Genomic DNA, 17640 nt, shown 5'->3' on the forward strand with positions numbered 1-17640 from the left:
CTCACATCAGGGCCGGGCTGATCTCAGTTAAACTCTTAATAAGCCCTATTTCACGGCATGCAGCCAAGAGATTAGATATGACAGGGCAGGCGTGGGCTAGTACTGAGACTACAGCTCTGCAGGCTAAGCTGTGGATTGGAAATGTTCCAACGCATGGAGCAGCTTGTTGGGTGGAGAGCTCGGCGCGGCACGATGAGACCGGGAGCGCGGCGCCGAGAAAATCCCACCCTCCCCGTTGACCGGCCCACCTGCTATACTCCACGCTTTAATCCAACCTTCACTGCTCTCCCAGGAGACGCAGCTATAGGTCGAAGTTTTATGGAAAGGAGGTAAATGTTCTTACTTTCTCGCTGCCAGATGTTGGCGGAGTTTTCGACCGCTGACCCGTGTGACCTTCCGGAACTCCCTGGAGGAACACGGGTTTACCTTGTATGAGGTGTGCAGGGCTGGTTTGAGCTGAGGCAGCATGCGAATTATCTATATGAAGCTAAAGACATGTGCTCACAGCGCCGGGCGAGAGCGGGCCGACCCGGCTCGCCATATGGCTTTAAGGGGGGCTTATTAGGCTCCGAGCAGAAAACACACTATCCACAGCGGACCGAGGCCACCAGGGGATGATCTCTATTATTAAAGCCTTTAATTCTAGTGGAGGGAGCAGAAACGTGGAAAAAAAACACCTTTCAGGAGAGCAGGAGGTGGGGAAGGTCTGTCGTTCGCGCCATTCAGTCTCACGTCTTTCTTTTCGCTTTCTTTCTCACACCAGAATTGCTCAAACAAATCCAGCAAATTAGCGGTTTACTCTCCTGAATGACTCCTTCTCTCAAAAAGCACCAACAGAGAGCAAGTAGCAGAACAAACAGCACACACTCACACAGTGAAGGCTCCGCTCTGTTTTTACTATTTTCCAAATTATTTCTGCTCGTTAGCACCTCTTATTATTATTATTTATTTGTTTTTAGCCAATGCTTCCTGGAGGGAGCCATGACCATTTCTCTGCTTCTCAATATAAACCTTCACAACTGAAATAACCTTTTTTTTTTAATTATTATTCATGTAAACTCAAGCTGGGTTCAGTCCTGTCAACAGTAGGTACATGCTGACCTCTTGAGGACTGAAAGTGGAACTTCACTCAAACTAAACTCGATGGAACAGTGATGGCAACAGAGAGCCACAACAAATATCTTCACCAGCAGACTGAACATTTGTGATCGAGCTTTTATGCCAGGAGAAAATAAAAATATAATAAATATAACTACTGATTCAACAGAATGTTTTCAAGTTATGTTGAAGTTAATTAATCCATTTAACCTTAAAATGCTGCTCGTGATTCTGTAATTACAGAGTAATTGCGATTGAGTTTAATCACCTTGCTTCTTCCATCATTTGTCAAGTCAGTAAATTAGATAAATTGACTTGCGGTGCACAAGAAATGATGGCATGCTGACCACCGGTTTCCTCTGAGCAGTGGGTCAAAGTCAAAGTAAGCTTTATCATCAATCCTGCTGCACACACACACACACACACACACACACACACACACACACACACACACACACACACACACACACACACACACACACAAGACACGCAGTACAATCAGTCTTTGTGGCCTGCCTTGTTTTTCATGAAAACACGTAACTGTAGTACAGACCGCGGGCCTGCCGGGTGAGGTGGTGCAGTGTGTGTGACGCCACGGGCCTCGAGCCTATAATGTGTCCAAAACCAAAGAGATGGCGGTGACCTTTTCTCCCAGCCTGCAGAGGCACCAAAGACCAGCTTTAATCCATTTTGTCCGGTGGACAAGGAAGCTCAGTACAAATCCCTGGACACAGTCGAAATAATCATAAACTGTGATTATTAATAAGCTCTCCTCCTTTAGCGTCAGCAGTGCCAGCCTCACAACAATCTGCACCTAATTTATTGAAAATGTTTTAACTTTCTAATGTATCTGCGGGTTTAAGTCACTAACACTGCAAAATAAAAGCAGCTCGTAAGAATCAACATCTGGTCCCTGGTTCAGCTGATGGAGCAGCAGATCTGCAGGAAAGGCAGGAGCATCCTCGGCAGTCCGGTTGCTGCCCTCAGACAGCGTCTCTGTTACAAGTCTCTTAAATGCCTATTCTAATTCTATGTGTGTTGGTTTTGTTGTGCTGTGAAGCCTTTATTGCCCCTCAGGGATAAATAAACTGCTGCTGATTCTGATGCACTGATTTAACATTAGGGTTGTGGTTTTTCAATATCCTTTCTGCTGCCATGATTCAAACAGCATATCTTTTAGTTGCCAAGGCTCTGTGTCGCCTGGAGTACATCAAGTTTAACAATAGGCCCTACAGGCTGAAGTTCTCCTCTGTCAGCATGTTTTTCATCCATTGCATCACCTCAAAAGAAAGTTTTTTGGGTTTTTTTTGTTTTTTCAACAAAACAGTACCAAGCACAACTCTGAAATGAGAGTAACTGAGGATATAGTTGTGCAAATATTACCTGAAGATTATGTTGTTTGTAATCTCCGTGCCGAGAGGCACATCTTGGAGTGTGTGTGTGTGTCGCTTGTTTGTGTAACCTGTGGACGCGAAGCACTCTCAGGAGCGGCATCAAATTAGATTCCTCTCTCACTTGATATGTGAGCTCATTTAAGCTGCTCGGCTTTGAATTCCCAAGAAATAATTCATCACAGCGCAATGCACCAGACGTGAACCTCGGTGCCACTTTTTTTTTTCCTCTCCTCCCCAAAACTCCCAGCAACTTTCATCCAGGCTCTCTTAAACACAGAGAGGAGAGGAAGTCGCTGCGAAATGCAAAAACAAACATCATGAGAAGGAAGAAGTTAAAACTGATGACTGTGTGATACACTGATGGATGTTTAAGGTCATGGTATTAATGGTAGAAGGGGTCAAAATATTACACATTTGTTAATAAAGCACAAATCTGTCCAGTCATTCTCACCTCCACACTGTGCTGCAGTGAGTCTCTTCCCCTCACCACCAACAAAAGGAGATGAAATGAGACCTGGGAGATTTCCTCTAAAGAGATAATTATCCCTCTCCTCTTCCTCATGAGCTGCTCACCCAATGTCACTCTTGTTGCCTAGTAACCAGCCAGAGTAAAAAAACTCTGCGCGACCCCCATCCTGGAGCCGGATGCAGCGGTGACAGAGCGTCACCAGCTCGCTGCTTCTTCCAGGGCTGCTGATCAGCGGAGACATCAGTGGAGGGATGACGGGACGTGTGAACAGCGACGTTTTCTCCGATGCTTCGTTCAACACGAGACTTCAAGACAATCAGCAGGGGGCAAACGGAGAGGATGGAAGACGCAACAACGATGAGAGAGACAACTTCACTCAGAGCAGGAGGCTGCAGACGAACAGAGCACACACACACACACACACACACACACACACACACACACACACACACACACATCTGGACTGTAGGAAGGACATTTGACCATTTTTGTGCAAGCTATTGACTTATTTATTGTTTGCAACACTTTAACAGTGTCTTAATAGTGAAGTAGAATAAAATGCTGTTTTTCCACGGCTCTCTATAGTGTTTGTCAGTTTGGTGGTCTTGATGATTAAGCACCTTATGTTGCTGTAACACACTGAGTGATGTGTCAGCGCTGTGGATCAAGATTTTGAAAAGTTCAAATTATTTTTGGGACAATAGAATAACAGAGAAAAACTCATCTGTTTCCATTAACTAAAAAAAAATAACCAGAAAAACACTCAGAACAATAACTGGTTTGATATGGATAAATGAGTGAGAAGCAGTGCTGCCAACAGTACAGTGCACTCATGTCTAGATGTTATGAAACTGAATCATTACAGTGTCTAAAATAACATTAATGAAGACTGTTCTGATGTATTTGTGATGTTCTGTGATCAGCAGTATGACCTCTAGCTGTTCAAGATTTATCTTGCATGTCATCTAATGTCACCAGGAATCAAATGAAGACAATTAATATGGAGGCACCGGGAGGGTGCATCTTTATTGATTTTTTAATAATAATAGTAAACAATTTTTCTTTAATGACATAGAAATGTTTTGAAATAAGCTTCAGTTAACAGTAATTACAATCTCCCCTACATCAAATGGATAAACTGTGACCTTTTAGTAAAAGAATCTGGAAATAAAATTAAGCAGATGTCTTCAAATTAAGGCACAGCAGTGAGACACATGAATCCTGTACAGTGACTTATATTTAATTCCTGAATTGACTTTTTACGGGCTGGTCAGGGATTGCCAAAGGGCTGCATGTTTCCCATGGGCCGTTCCATCAATGTGTTCAGCACTACTGCATACTACACCTTCAATCACAGTTCTATTTCATTGACTTTCGCATTAAATCCACCAAACAACATGTTGACTGAGGTCAATAGGTAAAGATCATTGAATAAGATTCCGTGTTTGGATTCAGAAATACACTGGTGAAAGGTAGAGAGTCATGTATATTAATCTGTCAGTGGAGGAAACATCAGAGGAAATTCATGTCTCTAAGATAATTAAATGAAAGATTATAGTCAGATACAAATTATAACCCTCTGTTGCTACAACTAGGTCAATCAACAAGTCTGAAGCCGTTCTAAAATAAATAATTTCTTTGTCATTAATGATCTGACTGTGGTAGAACTGTGAAACAGCATATTGGTCAAAGACCATGTGAGTATTTAACCTCTATTTATGTAACACAGCAAACAGGGGAGGAAAGTTTATGTGTTAAAGCGTGAACAGACTTTGGAAACTTTGTATTGCATCATGCACTCTATATCTTATTTTATTTTATTTTATTTTATTTTATTTTATTTTATTTTATTTTATTGTGGTATTCTTGCAGGAGGACATGTCTCATGTTGCAGTGCCTCTGTATTATTAAATGCACTTCATACAGTTGTCCACCAGGGGGAAGCACACCCCCATCCGGCAGTCAAAATTAAATTAAACCATAAATTTCAAATTTTGTTCTGAACACATTAGAAAAGAATTACATCAGAAATGTAAAAATTCTGATTTATAAAAAAAAAATATTCTATTTCATGTAATTTGAAGAGAGTTCAAAGTTCACCAGTTCGCCTCTCAAAATGGCGGATGAACCAACACGGGAGTGGAGCGATGAGCAGCTCAAAAGTGACGATTTGCCCAAAAAAGACATAATAAAGTTCATCCAGGACAATGCAGCCCACTCGGTATGTCTATCGCTCTACCGCCCCCGGCTGTTTCTCTGTGGTTATCAGCGTGTTTTCGCAGAAATGCTGAGTTTTGAGGTGCAGCGTGCTGCGTGTTGAGTTAGCTCATCCTGATGCCTGCAGAGAGATCATCATCTTCTATCACCCTGCAGACACAAACCACTGCTTATTCTCTCACCTCACCCGGAGTGCATCCAACCTGCAATAACTCTGCTTTCTCTTTCAGTTCCTCAATGAGCACAAGCTGCTGGGAAACATTAAAAATGTTGCCAAAACGGCAAAGAAGGAGCAGCTGATTATTGCATACAATCAGCTCTTCGAGACAAAAGTGAGTCATCTCCATGTGAACACTGTCCATGTTTTAAAAACAGTAACTTTTCATTTGTGCAACTATATATGCATATATAGGGTTGTGATTAATAGTGATGTCTCATAATATTAAGATATTTCAGAAGTTTTAGTGTCTTGTGATGTTTTTCAGTCAGGAGCCATGCTTTTTTTTATTATTATTACATGAAACTTGTCATTTTATTTGTTTTGCATGTAAAAGTAACTTGAGAAAACATGTTTCAGAGGTTTAAAGGCACAGAACCTGTGGAGGAGGTGACCGAGCAGGTTAAAGCTGTGAAAATAGAGGAGAAACCGAAAGAAGTCAAGACAGAAGTGGTGGATGAGGTATTTCTTGTCTTGCTTCAGTAATCTGGCTTTGTTCAGTGTTTTGTGACCGTCATGACAGCTTGTACTTCTCCTCTCAGGGTCCTCCGAAGTACACCAAGTCAGTGCTGAAGAAAGGCGATAAAACCAACTTCCCGAAGAAGGGCGACACCGTGAGCTGCTGGTACACCGGCACTTTGGAGGACGGAACCGTCTTTGACACAAATATCCCCTCCGGTATGACAGAGCCACAGCTGACAGCTGCACTACTTTATTCACATAAAAATAGGCTGTGTGGCCCACTTGTACAAATGCTTCTTGAAGGAAATGTCATTTTTCCTGTCGTACATCCTGTTAACGTGTCATGACTTGCTGCCCTGTCACTGCAGTGGCTCGCAAGAAGAAGCAGACGAAGCCCCTGAGCTTCAAAGTGGGCATGGGCAGAGTCATCAGAGGAGTAAGTTCACCCAGTGAGCCGTGACTTTGTTCATCTAAATTGCATTTTTGTTCCATAATATGACATTTCTTTCTGCTGCGTCGTTCCAGTGGGATGAAGCCCTTCTAACGATGAGTAAGGGAGAAACGGCTCGAATTGAGATCGAGCCGGAGTGGGCCTACGGTAAAAAGGGCCTCCCAGACTCCAAGTATCCTTTTCTTTGGCGAGGAATTTTCTGCTTTTTTGTTCATATATGTAAAAGACTTTTTTGTTATGATTCTACCTATGCACAATTTCTTCGTGAACTGTTTTCCTTCACTCCATCTCCACCAGAATACCACCCAACGCAAAGCTGATCTTTGAGGTTGAGCTGGTGGCCGTGGATTAACTCCCCCAATATCGCATGCACTACGTGGCAAGACACATTAAAACTGCTGCACTGGGTTGAGGGTTTAGATGGCTCTTGGTTTGTACGGCAGCTTTTTTCTTGGGGAAACGTTTTCTTCTTGTTTACTTTCTAAACAGGCTAAATGAACAAACCGCACACCGGGCAGCACATCTTCAGGTTTTGGAATTAAAGTGGAAATGCTTGTTGATAATGATGTTCATAAGAAAGGCCGTGAAATCTTTTTTGTTCTGCCCTTTTGCATGTACACTGTAAATGACAATAAACCTGTTTCAAACACCCTGTGCTTGATGACTTGCTCTGCAGTTAATGCCTCTGATCTCCTTTCTGACCCGACACCAGTTAAAACCACAGCTGATATCACGAATGCTGATGCATTGAAATCAAATAGGTCATCCAAAATTTATATGATGGAAAAATAAAAAGTTTAAAGTATGTCAAATTGTAGTAATTAAGCTATTTGTTCTCTGAATTCATGCTGAAACTATAAGTAGGACCAATCAGTTCATCTTGATGTTTTCAAAGCCTCAGCCACATTTCTCCAGTGTAATTGTTTTGAGGAGTTTGTAATAGTTTTCATCAACACTAATTTCTGCTGTTTGAACACAGGTCTGATCCAAGCCCGCTCGATATATCACATCCTTGAGTTTTAGATTAACTCATCAACTTTAAATTTCATGACCAATACACTGCATAATCCAAGATTTCGTCCTAGCAGCACCTGCTCTCTCCATGATGTACTACATTATTCGTTAAATGCAGAGCATGGCTCATGGTCTTACCAAACAGATCACGTTGACCGCTTCGCCTGAATACGTCTCAGCACTTCACACCTCGATTTCATGACACCCAAGAAGCATAACTTATAAACATGTTTATGAAAATGCCAGCTGTCGTGCTAATATCAGTAATTTAACATGAGTCCAAAAAGTGTCAAAAATATCAATATTTTGGTATTGATCTGTACATTACAATTTGGGAAGTGATAACATAACATTTTGAAGTTACTGTAGTGGAAAAATTAATGGACAGGTTTGAAATTTGACAGACAGCAGGTGCATTAGGGATACCAAAATAAAAAATCTAAACCAATTTAAAGTGCACTGCAACAACACAGAAGGTATTAATAGGATGCAGGGTGTATTAGTTACAGCATACCCTCACATTTTTATCAACATGGATGAACTAAACTACTACATGCAAAAACTACGTGCAATCTGTTCAGGGGTCCTAAAATAATCTGATAGCATCACTAAAACTTAATGTCAGCTTTAAAGTTACTCATATCTGGATACAATACATAAAAAAAAAACATGACTCATGTAGACCAAGCCAATCTTTTATTCTGTACAGGATAACATCTAACTCGGTACAAAGTGGGCTTCCAGGCGCAGTGAGGCCTTTAGGAGTTGGCGTTGGGTCCCTTCTTCTTTCCGAAGGTGGGCACGACATTCACGAAGCGCCTGTTGTACTGGATGCGACGCTTGGCACGGCCAGTCTTCTTCTTCTTCTTCTCCTGCTTGTCAACCTGAAGTAAATGACAACACAGTGTTATAGTGAGCTCAAGTTGAGTCGAACCAAAGGGGGGTTTGTATTGACACATTTTACACGTTTGTGTGTCTTTGGAGACAATTATCTTGAAATGGTCTTCATGTGTCCACATCATTTCTTTATAGCATTAAATCATAACTGCCTGTTAATGAAAATGTAATCCTTACCTTGGGAGTCTGTCCCCTCACTTTTCCGGCACGAGCCAGAGAGCCGTGAACCTTTCCTGAAGAAAATAGGCAGAAAAACATTGACAATCGAGGCTAATATAACAACTCAGATGCAGGAACAGGTACATTACACATAGGTTTAACTGTTATCCCTTAAAATAACTACTTTTTTTTCTGTAAAAACATACAAATGTGTTGAAAAGTGCACTGACCTCCCAGCAGCCTGCCAGCTACCTCCAGGGTGCAGTGCTCTGACACACCACAAGATGCCAGGGAGGCATCATCCTCCAGCGGGCACCCAGCGAGCAGGAGCACCTGATCCTCAACCAGGAGACCCTCCACAGCCTGGACATGAGCCTACAACACACCACACAGGTTAACTACATCAAACTAATTTCTAAATCAAGGTTCTGATCCAGTTCAATTGAGATACGTACCTTGATCTGGCCAACAGTCTCCTCTCCAGTCACCTCAAGGGTGTGGGTGTTCTGAGCACGAAGGAAAAGCTGCATCTTGATGCTGGTCAGAAACAGAAAATTAACTTTAGGGATGTCACAGGTGTAAAGGGCACTGATATCTGATGACACAGGGTGCCAATTCGCAAAAAGCAATGATCCTTAAATAATTAGAATTTTCTGCGCCTCCCGGAAATCTACTTATAGAGCTTAACAGTGATATTTGACTATCAATCACAAACTTAAGACACAGCTACAATACAGTAATAGAGAGAAAATGTTTATCACTAACGCCATGTGCCCTGATAAAAGCAGAAGACCGGTATAAACTGTGGCGAAGTCCCGGTAAAGTCCCGGTCCTCCGCCTGACTGTGCTCCCTACTCCGTAGCAAATGCTAAGCTAACCCAACTAGCCACATGGGGGAACTTGGTTTTACAAAACTACCCCAAAATACACCAAATACACTTCCGTTTCTCCACGTAAAGCCCAACTCGTGATCAGTGATGATACATAAACTAAATCCACTGTCCGGAACTCACCTAGCTTTTGTCTAATCTGATATCTTGACTTATAACGCTCGAGTCTCACCTCGTTTGATGCTAGTCGCTCAACGCTAGGCATAAAAAGGGCTGTTTGAGGGTCGACACCGCGCATGTGCGGAATTACGTAAAGCGCGTCAGACGCTGTGGCCACGCCTCCAGCCTTTTATCTAGAGGCATATTATAAAAGTAGAAATGTTGACAAAAAGAACGTAAATATATAATTATATTTGAAAGAAGAAGCCTCCCGTATCAATTCAAAACAGTATTTAATATTCTTCATGTATCCAGAGTTTTCATACATTGATTTCATTCCATTTATTCTGAAGGTATTTTTGAAGGTATTTTTGTTCTGAGAAGGTATGCCTTAATGGCTTCAGAGATATTTCATTATGTAACTGATATTTCTATCAGAGAGGAGGCACTGAAGATGAACAGATGATATATCCATATAGCACCTTTGAGTAAACTCCTAGTTTCATTAAGTGTCTGGAGGCAGAGGCAAATGGATTTTTTGAAAACCAAAATATGGTCATCCTACTTTGCATCATGTTTTGAATGGTACGATGAGTCACTTCGTTCTTGAAGAAGGGTTATAGTCTACACAAACAAGCATGGGTGTGCCATTTGTCAGCAACTACTTTTGTTTTATCACTGTTCACTTGCTAGACTTGTCTCAACATGTCCAGGTATAAATAGGTCAAACTAAAGATTTCAAAAAGCTTTGAGATAAATTTAGGATGTGTTTCACTAATTATTTCAGAAAAAGACAAACACTCTGGTCCAATTTAAAGACACACTTCTAAACAAGTTTAAGAATTTTTACCTCATTTTTTCAAAGACATGCGAAATGTAACAGTGACCATGACTCTGGTATTAAACATGGTGCGGGATTAGAGTCATACCTGTGTTTAGAAAGGAAAAGACAATCTCAGGATATCAATCTCTTTATTATGAAATCAAGTCAAAATAAAAAACAAGGAACTCTTCATTACTTTTCATGGAAACATGACCACGACTTATTAAAAATCTTTACTTTTTGAGAGGAAACAGCCCAGATACATCCATGAACGCCTCCATGAACAAGCTTAAATCTTTACCACAAAGAAAGAGACCAAGCTCAGTCATCTGATCTAAAAATGAAAAGCCCTCTGTCAAACAGGAAAAAAAAAAAATTTGCCTTCACAAAAGGACATGCACTGATGAACCCGAGATAGAAGCCAGAGCCAAGGGGCATGTGTTTCAGTGTGACTGATCAATACAATTGTGACAGAGGATCAAATATATCTCCAAACTAGGGCAACAGTGTGTCATTTAGCCAATTAGCACTCTGTATGTCAGAAAGAAGGGCTGGAAAATAGGAAAATAAAAAGTCAGTGGTAGACTTGAATCCATGTAATCTTGTCAAAACAAGCCCCTATTCAGATCATTGGGGATGATGGGTGCCGAGCATCTTCCATCATGTAGGAGGAGGTGGGTAGTACTGGTTATACTGGGCGTATTGGTTGTACTGGCCCCACGAGTTTTGTCCCCAGCCACCGTATTGCTGCTGAAAAAAAGGACACGAAAAAGACCACATTAATAGTATTCAGCACTGAAATGTTAAAGACGGTTGAATGATCTTTGATAGACCCACCTGGTACCAGTTGTAGTTGTAAGCCGAGTTGTTCGCCGTCATGTCCGCCATGGAGTTCACCGCAGCAGCAGAACCGTCGTCCACACGCTGTCTCTTCAAGTCAGGCTCCTGAGAGCTGCAGACGAGGAGGGTCACGTTAGCAAAACCAAGTAAAACTCAAAGAAAAGTTCATTAGACGTCAGTTTGGGCTCAGTGGCAGTTGACCAGCTGTCAGATGGATTTCCCAAACCTACTGTGAAATAACTACACAAATGGAAAGAACTCCTTGCTCTGAAAAATACCTGTCATAGCCGTTCTCGGCCTTTCTCTTCGTAGAGTCACATTCTTTCTGCAGCTTCTGTTGCTCATCGTGCGCAGCAATAAGTCTGTAAAGAGAAACGAGATAAACTGTAAGTACACTAATAAAGACTGAAAAACACTGACACATCCATCGCTGTCTTTTTGTAACTGACAAAACCCCACTCACACATTGATGTCGCTGCCAAAGTCCTCCAGGAATTCCACCTTGCGCTGGGAGAAAAGGAGGCGGGACTCGACCGGCATGGGACTCTTGAGGGCTCGGTCAAAACAAGCCAAGATCTCGGCCTCATTCTGAGCCACATCGCCGCTGTACTCCAGCTCCAGTAGGTTTAGATACAGCTTTGGACTTGTCTGTGAAAAGGAAATAAAGAAGTTATCAATCTGACGTAGGCAGCCCCTGTAAGACTTGCTGGACCTACACGTCCACCAGTCCTCACCTGGTCTTTTTCAATGGCGTCCAGCAGCACCTTCCGGGCTTTGCTCAGGCTTCTCTGCATCTTCATCATCTGCCTGGCCAGCTTCACAGCGTAGAACGACGTCTCTGATGAAGTCTTGCCCGTCTCCATCGCGTCCCTCAACAGCCTCTCCGCTTCCTCCAGGTTGCCGTGGCGACGCTCCAGACTGACCCTTCGAAGACGCACCACGGCCAAGCCGGGTACGGTGTCATCCAGGGACTTCAGGATCGCACGAGCCTCATCAACGTTGCCTGGATTAAAAAAAAAAAAATTATAATAAAAATTACATCATCAACCCAATTGTCGGTATCTCCAAAATGAAAACATTTAGTTCTAGTCACAGGAGTCAAGTCCACTTAAAGACTGCGTTTGAAGGAGACGCTCACCTTGCTGCTCCTCAAAAGCGGCCCACAGCAGGTGGATGGTGGGTTTCTTGGGCAGGTGAGAGGTACACGCCTTCTTGTAGACATGTCTCACATGTTCAGTGCTGTAGCCCTCTAGATATTTTGCATACTTCAGAGTGAAAAAGAGAAAGCAAGTTGGAAGACGTGCAGGAGAGGACAGAGGAAAAAAAAGAAAAGAGAGGAGAAGGAGAAAGGCAAAAGAGACAACATATTTTAAACCTAAAATTTCAGTTGACAGAAACAGTGAATTTCATCATTGACATCGTTTTTAGAAATTTTCTGTGTAAACCCATCAGCACCTTCATGGAACCAATTAGATAAGTTTCTGTAAGGTAGTGGGAGACGAAGAAGATGCAACGTAGTAGTTGGCAAATGCTGCAGTCATATCTTGTGTGGCAAGCTGGCCATCTCCTAATACAACAGATACAGTCACATATCAACGTTACACGCAAAGAGAGTGCAGGACGATTTACTGTGGCGATGTGATATCATCGGTGATGGGGAAGTGCAGGGAGGTAGCAGAAGTGCGAGGTGAGAGACACCAGGTGTCCGAGTACCTTGGTCCAGAACTCCTCGTAGAGAGCACAAGCGATGAGGCATCGTTCGAATAGAACGACCGCGCGCTCCGGAGTCCCATTCTCAATTTCAAAGTCCAGGTACTCCCTCCAGTTGTTCAGCTGTGTCTTCTCCAAGGCTTTGACATGGAAGTACGGTCGTTTAATCTAAAAAGACACGGACTAATTAGCACAATGGCTCCCGATGATGAAAACATCAAAAACAGTTTTAAAAAAAATCAAAAAGACACACACCCCTTCTTCAAAGGCCCAACGCTTGCTGACTTCGTGCTCGTTCTGGTTGAACACTTCCTGCCGTATCTCGATCACCTTGTGGCGCATGTTCTCGATCTCTGTCACTCTCTATATGAAACACACACATAAATACACACGGTTAGTGCATCTGTTTCTAAGCCATCACATTCTCCACTTGCAGAAACTGCTAGTCCGGCAACCAAGGATTTACGTCACCATGAGCTGGACAGAGACAAGAAGCCTGTAGAAGGGGGAGGTATGTATGCACCCAGCATGTCAGCCTCAGGGGAGCAGGTGCTGGGTTCATTGGGCCCCGGTTGATCCTAGTTTTGGGACGAATCCCTGACAGGATGCCAACTTGAATCCCCCCTGGCATTCAATGGCTTGGCTGCTGACATAGAGACACCTCTTCAAACCTGAGCAAATTTTGCTTTCCATTTGAAAATGGATAACAGGCAAGCTCCTGCTAAGCCCGCAAGCAGTCCCTTGATAGATCGTCTTCCATTGCGGACTGGTAATTTTGTACCTTGGCAGGGTCTGCGAGATCCTCTGTGCCAGGGGGGAGCTCCTCCTCAACGCGTTTTTCTGCCTCTTCACCGCCCATTGCTGCCAGGCTGGCCTTGGAGAGCTCCCGTCTCAGCTGAACAAACTCCTCCTCTGACAGGAAGTGCTTGGGGTTGTTGGTCTGCACATGATCTTTGAACCTGCCGGAGAAAAAAAAAAAAAAGAAAGAAATGACAGCTTGTTAATTTGAATCATAAGTCAATTATACTAAGAGGGTTAACTTATTAAAGGTTCATTTTCTCTTTACCTCTGGAAGTGCTGAGAGTACAGTTGGGTTGGGATGCCCAGGATGCGGTCGTAGACGGCTGTCACATTGGCTAGCTTTTGCTGCTCCGTCTCCCAGTTTACGTAAGACTCCCACAGTCGGTCAGAGCGGAAATCCGTACCAGCTCCAAGCACTGCGTGTTCGTAAGTACTGATGGTGCAAAAGGATACAAGGGAGAAAAAAAAAGGATTGCTTTGTAAGTGGTAGGGTAGTAAATCAAGGAACAGCACTAAGAAATTACATTTTCACTTCTACAGTCACACTAGTAATTGCACGGTCTGAAGTAATAATGTAAAGGCTTTTTTACTCACGCTCTAATGCGTCCCTCAGTTTCTGGGTCAGTCATATCTGAATTCTCTTTGATGAAAGCTAGATAATGCAGCCAGAGGTCCACGCTGAGAGGGATGGCCTGCAAGCCTCTTCTGTACACCTATTAAAGAGCAGACAAGTCCATCAACAGGTGATCCATTTCCCCCCCAACACTCACATTAACTTCTACCAACTTCCAAAAACTTTACACCGGTGGTCGATAATAGCTGTCGTCTTGAATGTTTCAGAGTCTCCCTGCGTCAACAGATACACCAACAAGATTCAATCATGAATGTTGCACAATTGAACATAGAAAAGCCTGACCACAAGTTTGAAAGCTCAACTCTAAGAGCATGAAACCATCAGTCTGATCGTGACAATTTCCATTCAAGCTGTACACAAAAAGATAAAATTAGACGTTTACCTCTTCTGCCACCTGGATGTGACCATGCTTTTTCTCAATGTCCGCATACTTCTTCCAGTAGCCGTAGCAATATGGATAGCGTAGGAAGAAGACGTCAAATGCCTGTCTCACGGCAATAAGGACATTCTGTAAAGAGATAACAGCCAACAATTAATATTTATCGAACAATGCCAATATCCTGAATACTTTCCATTAAAAAACTCTCTAATTGCTCACCTCTTGCTCCACATACTGCAGGAGGTAGACCCATCCATTAAAGTCATCTGGATTCTCCATACATCCTTTGTAGAGTCTTTCAAATTCTGAGGGCACCTCAGGCAGTGGAGGAGCAATTGCTTCTTCTGTTGAGTCTTTGGCAGGTTCTTCCAGCTCCATGCCATCCTCTGTGTTCTGTGGTTGAGTGTCATCTAGCAAAGATAACAAGGAATGGGAGTGATTAGAAATACTAATTTACAACCAACATGGAGGGACTGGTGAAAAGACAAATCTCAACATCTGTGATCATATGAACATAGCAATGGTTTATGAAAACAAAGGACTGGCAGATACAACAAGAGATACACCAAGTAAATGTTTTACCTTGACTGTCAGCATCTTGCTCTATGTTCATGTCCTGGCTTTGCTGCGGAGGCTCAACAGGCTCTGTGGCTTGTTCTGGCTCTTCTGCGGGCTGTGGTGGAGGAGGCGGCGGTGGCGGTGGCTGTGGCTGCTGATCCTCTTGGAAGAGCTGAGCGCTGGCTAGCTGAAACTGTTCCACAGCTTTTTCCACAGATCCAAGGTCCGTGGAATTTGTTTGCTGGTTGGGTTGCTGCTCAACCGCTGAAGCATCCTGAGATGTATCTGAATCCTCGGGCAAGATGTTGGACAAGGGCTCTGGGGCAACTTGGTCCAGGGACCAGTCAGCCGGTTGACCTAGGACAGGAAGGTCAGGAAGAAAGGCATCCCCGTTGCTCTCCATGGCAGGGGATTCAGTGTCCAGCATTCCAGTGATGGCGTCGTCTGAGAATCGCAGGCCTGGGATAAGAGATACCAAAATATACAGACTTACTAAGCTGCAGCAAACACCACAAACCTGATAATAAAACTGCTCCATGGAGAATATTAATAGTGCAAAACTTAAATTGGAAAATGGGACCACGTGATCCATTCCACATCATGTGGCATATGTTTACAAAAGAGATTCGACTTAAGAAATAACAAAGAAATTTCAATAATTTCATTGGCAAACTTGTGTTCTGATAACAGAGAAAAATGTTGAAGTTTCATCGAGGGTAACGCGTAACAACACAAATTGAAGCAGATTTGTCAAACAGCAAACAAGACACTTCCTTGAAGCACAGCGAGCTTAAGCATTGACGGGGCTACTAAAAATAATGCTTCCACCTGATCGCTTACTAACGCACTGCTTCGTGTATGTATAGTTAAACTGCTCATGGCGGTTTCACTCCGGCTGTATTTGCGACATAAGGCCGCGTTTCACCACAGACAAAGTTTGCGGAGTCAAAGTTCAAACACAAGTTAGGCCTCTGTCACCGTCTATTTCATGAAAACCGACACCGGAGTGAGCCGAGGTCCCAGTTACTGAAATCAATTGCGAATAAAAGGTGTGTAGTAGCAACCCAATTCTTAGCAATTCAGGACAAAATGTGTATTTAGTGATTCTATAAAGCAAAATATCGCGTCTTTTTACTGTAGCTGCCGCCGAAACACGCCGTGCATTCACTTCCAGGTAATAGACGGCGCCGATGTCTGCTCCACGCTAGCTACTTCACCGCCAGTGGCTAACGTTAGCCGGCGGTAGAAATACTTCTAAATCTGCCCATTTGTCTCACAATGTTTTCAAAAATACTTGGCGGGACCTTACCACTATCTCCCGTGTATTTCTGGACGACCTCTGGAACTTGCGTATAGCTTTTGGCGTCGCTCTGTTTAACCTACAACCGCGAGGCTGACTTCGTCCACCATTCTTAGCAAGTTGGAGGAAGAACAGAGACGTCGACTGCGCATGCGCAGTTCCATCGTCAACGCCCGCGTGCCACAGACATTTCCCGGGTTCCTTTCAGGGGTTTACAAAGTGTGGGGCGGGACCCCGCTGAGGGGCGCCATAGAGCTCCAGAGGAGACTCTGGTACAGAATCTCAATAATAATAATAATAATAATAATAATAATAATAATAATAATAATGTGTATTTCTAAAGACTGAAAAAGTATAATTTCACAATAGTATAAATATTATTCAACTAATTTGCATAAAAGAAAATTGGAAAAACTGTGTGTATTATGCTGGACTGATACCAGTGTTATGCAGTCATGAAGCAGCCGGTATAAATGACCTGCAGTTGTATTCTTTCTTGCATGATCTGTAGTGTTGTGGAGGCGGTCACCAGCATGATTGGTTAGCTAAGATTGTCACTTCTCTCCCAATTTTCTTGATGAAATCCAGGGGATTTCCAGGATTTGTTGAACTGGCAACTCAGTGGATACCAACGCATAGACAATCACTGTCTGCACTCATGTACAGTCTGTCAGCAGTCCATGTTTAATTGGACGGACACAGTTTCTAGCCTTGCAAACCTTGAAATTAAGACTTATCCTCCCATTCTGCTTTAAGAGCTTTTAAAGACATGAGTAACCCCAAATTACGTGAGTAAAGTATCCTCAGGGGATATAATGGTCATTTATCATACAATCAAGCTTTGTTGTAAAAGGCTTTATATGTTTTGAGAAAGAATGTGAATTCTATTCTTATTTTTACAGGGAATCCATGACGAAAAAGTAAAAAAGCAGATACACGAGCCCTTTGTCTGGTTTCTGTCTGCACACAGACAGCAGAATTTTGGTTAAAAAACAAATGTTCAAGTTGAAAAATCAATATAAATGTAAGTGTCGTTTGTTCAGCAGTGCTGATTTAACAGTCAAAGTAAGGTCAAGTGGGTACTGGTACAGAGTTGAAAACAACCACTTCAGATGTGCAATTATGTAATTATAGTTACAAACAATTATGTAATTATAATTACATAATTTACACTACAGGTGATATGGTACAAGTGGTCTTGGTCATGAGACTAATCTCAAAATTACAG

General features: G+C 42.8%; 3 protein-coding genes across 5 annotated transcripts; 1 reads left to right on the plus strand and 2 right to left on the minus strand.

Annotated features, from left to right (window-relative positions):
* The first annotated feature begins 5055 nt into the window (after nt 1-5055).
* fkbp3 (FKBP prolyl isomerase 3) lies at nt 5056-6963 on the plus strand. Its single transcript, XM_030110198.1, has 7 exons — nt 5056-5182; nt 5409-5510; nt 5756-5857; nt 5938-6073; nt 6226-6293; nt 6383-6480; nt 6606-6963. Exons 1-7 carry the CDS (start codon nt 5078-5080, stop codon nt 6658-6660), a joined length of 666 nt encoding a protein of 221 aa, XP_029966058.1. The 5' UTR covers nt 5056-5077; the 3' UTR covers nt 6661-6963.
* Nucleotides 6964-8002: 1039 nt separating this feature from the next.
* Nucleotides 8003-9547, minus strand: faua (FAU ubiquitin like and ribosomal protein S30 fusion a). Of its 2 annotated transcripts, none has more exons than XM_030110073.1 (5): nt 9441-9547; nt 8834-8915; nt 8609-8753; nt 8397-8452; nt 8003-8206 (listed from the first exon to the last, which is right to left on the minus strand). In XM_030110073.1, exons 2-5 carry the CDS (start codon nt 8906-8908, stop codon nt 8081-8083), a joined length of 402 nt encoding a protein of 133 aa, XP_029965933.1. In that variant the 5' UTR covers nt 8909-8915; nt 9441-9547; the 3' UTR covers nt 8003-8080. The 2 variants fall into 2 exon arrangements, with proteins under 2 accessions (XP_029965933.1, XP_029965934.1); XM_030110074.1 differs by having other exon boundaries at nt 9392-9454.
* A 775-nt stretch (nt 9548-10322) lies between these two features.
* prpf39 (PRP39 pre-mRNA processing factor 39 homolog (yeast)) lies at nt 10323-16551 on the minus strand. Of its 2 annotated transcripts, none has more exons than XM_030109661.1 (15): nt 16422-16551; nt 15137-15571; nt 14774-14964; nt 14558-14683; nt 14136-14254; nt 13807-13974; nt 13522-13699; nt 12996-13103; nt 12744-12908; nt 12169-12295; nt 11765-12033; nt 11494-11678; nt 11309-11392; nt 11028-11142; nt 10323-10937 (listed from the first exon to the last, which is right to left on the minus strand). In XM_030109661.1, exons 2-15 carry the CDS (start codon nt 15537-15539, stop codon nt 10851-10853), a joined length of 2325 nt encoding a protein of 774 aa, XP_029965521.1. In that variant the 5' UTR covers nt 15540-15571; nt 16422-16551; the 3' UTR covers nt 10323-10850. The 2 variants fall into 2 exon arrangements, with proteins under 2 accessions (XP_029965521.1, XP_029965520.1); XM_030109660.1 differs by having other exon boundaries at nt 10323-10940.
* Between the last annotated feature and the right edge of the window lie 1089 nt (nt 16552-17640).

Source organism: Salarias fasciatus, chromosome 15, assembly GCF_902148845.1.
Source record: "Salarias fasciatus chromosome 15, fSalaFa1.1, whole genome shotgun sequence".
Taxonomy (NCBI): Eukaryota; Metazoa; Chordata; class Actinopteri; order Blenniiformes; family Blenniidae; genus Salarias; species Salarias fasciatus.

What these genes read in the sequence shown, in the direction of transcription:
- fkbp3 (XM_030110198.1), top strand. Translation starts at nt 5,078, where the DNA reads ATGGCGGATGAACCAACACGGGAGTGGAGCGATGAGCAGCTCAAAAGT. An exon ending in AGGACAATGCAGCCCACTCG is followed by an intron (nt 5,183 to 5,408) that starts GTATGTCTATCG and finishes TTTCTCTTTCAG; the next exon opens with TTCCTCAATGAGCACAAGCT. An exon ending in TGACACAAATATCCCCTCCG is followed by an intron (nt 6,074 to 6,225) that starts GTATGACAGAGC and finishes CTGTCACTGCAG; the next exon opens with TGGCTCGCAAGAAGAAGCAG.
- faua (XM_030110073.1), bottom strand. Translation starts at nt 8,908, where the DNA reads ATGCAGCTTTTCCTTCGTGCTCAGAACACCCACACCCTTGAGGTGACT. An exon ending in AGACTGTTGGCCAGATCAAG is followed by an intron (nt 8,754 to 8,833) that starts GTACGTATCTCA and finishes GGTGTGTTGTAG; the next exon opens with GCTCATGTCCAGGCTGTGGA. An exon ending in TGAGGGGACAGACTCCCAAG is followed by an intron (nt 8,207 to 8,396) that starts GTAAGGATTACA and finishes CATTTACTTCAG; the next exon opens with GTTGACAAGCAGGAGAAGAA.
- prpf39 (XM_030109660.1), bottom strand. Translation starts at nt 15,539, where the DNA reads ATGCTGGACACTGAATCCCCTGCCATGGAGAGCAACGGGGATGCCTTT. An exon ending in TGCAGTATGTGGAGCAAGAG is followed by an intron (nt 14,684 to 14,773) that starts GTGAGCAATTAG and finishes ATCTCTTTACAG; the next exon opens with AATGTCCTTATTGCCGTGAG. An exon ending in GTTGGGCCTTTGAAGAAGGG is followed by an intron (nt 12,909 to 12,995) that starts GTGTGTGTCTTT and finishes GTGTCTTTTTAG; the next exon opens with ATTAAACGACCGTACTTCCA.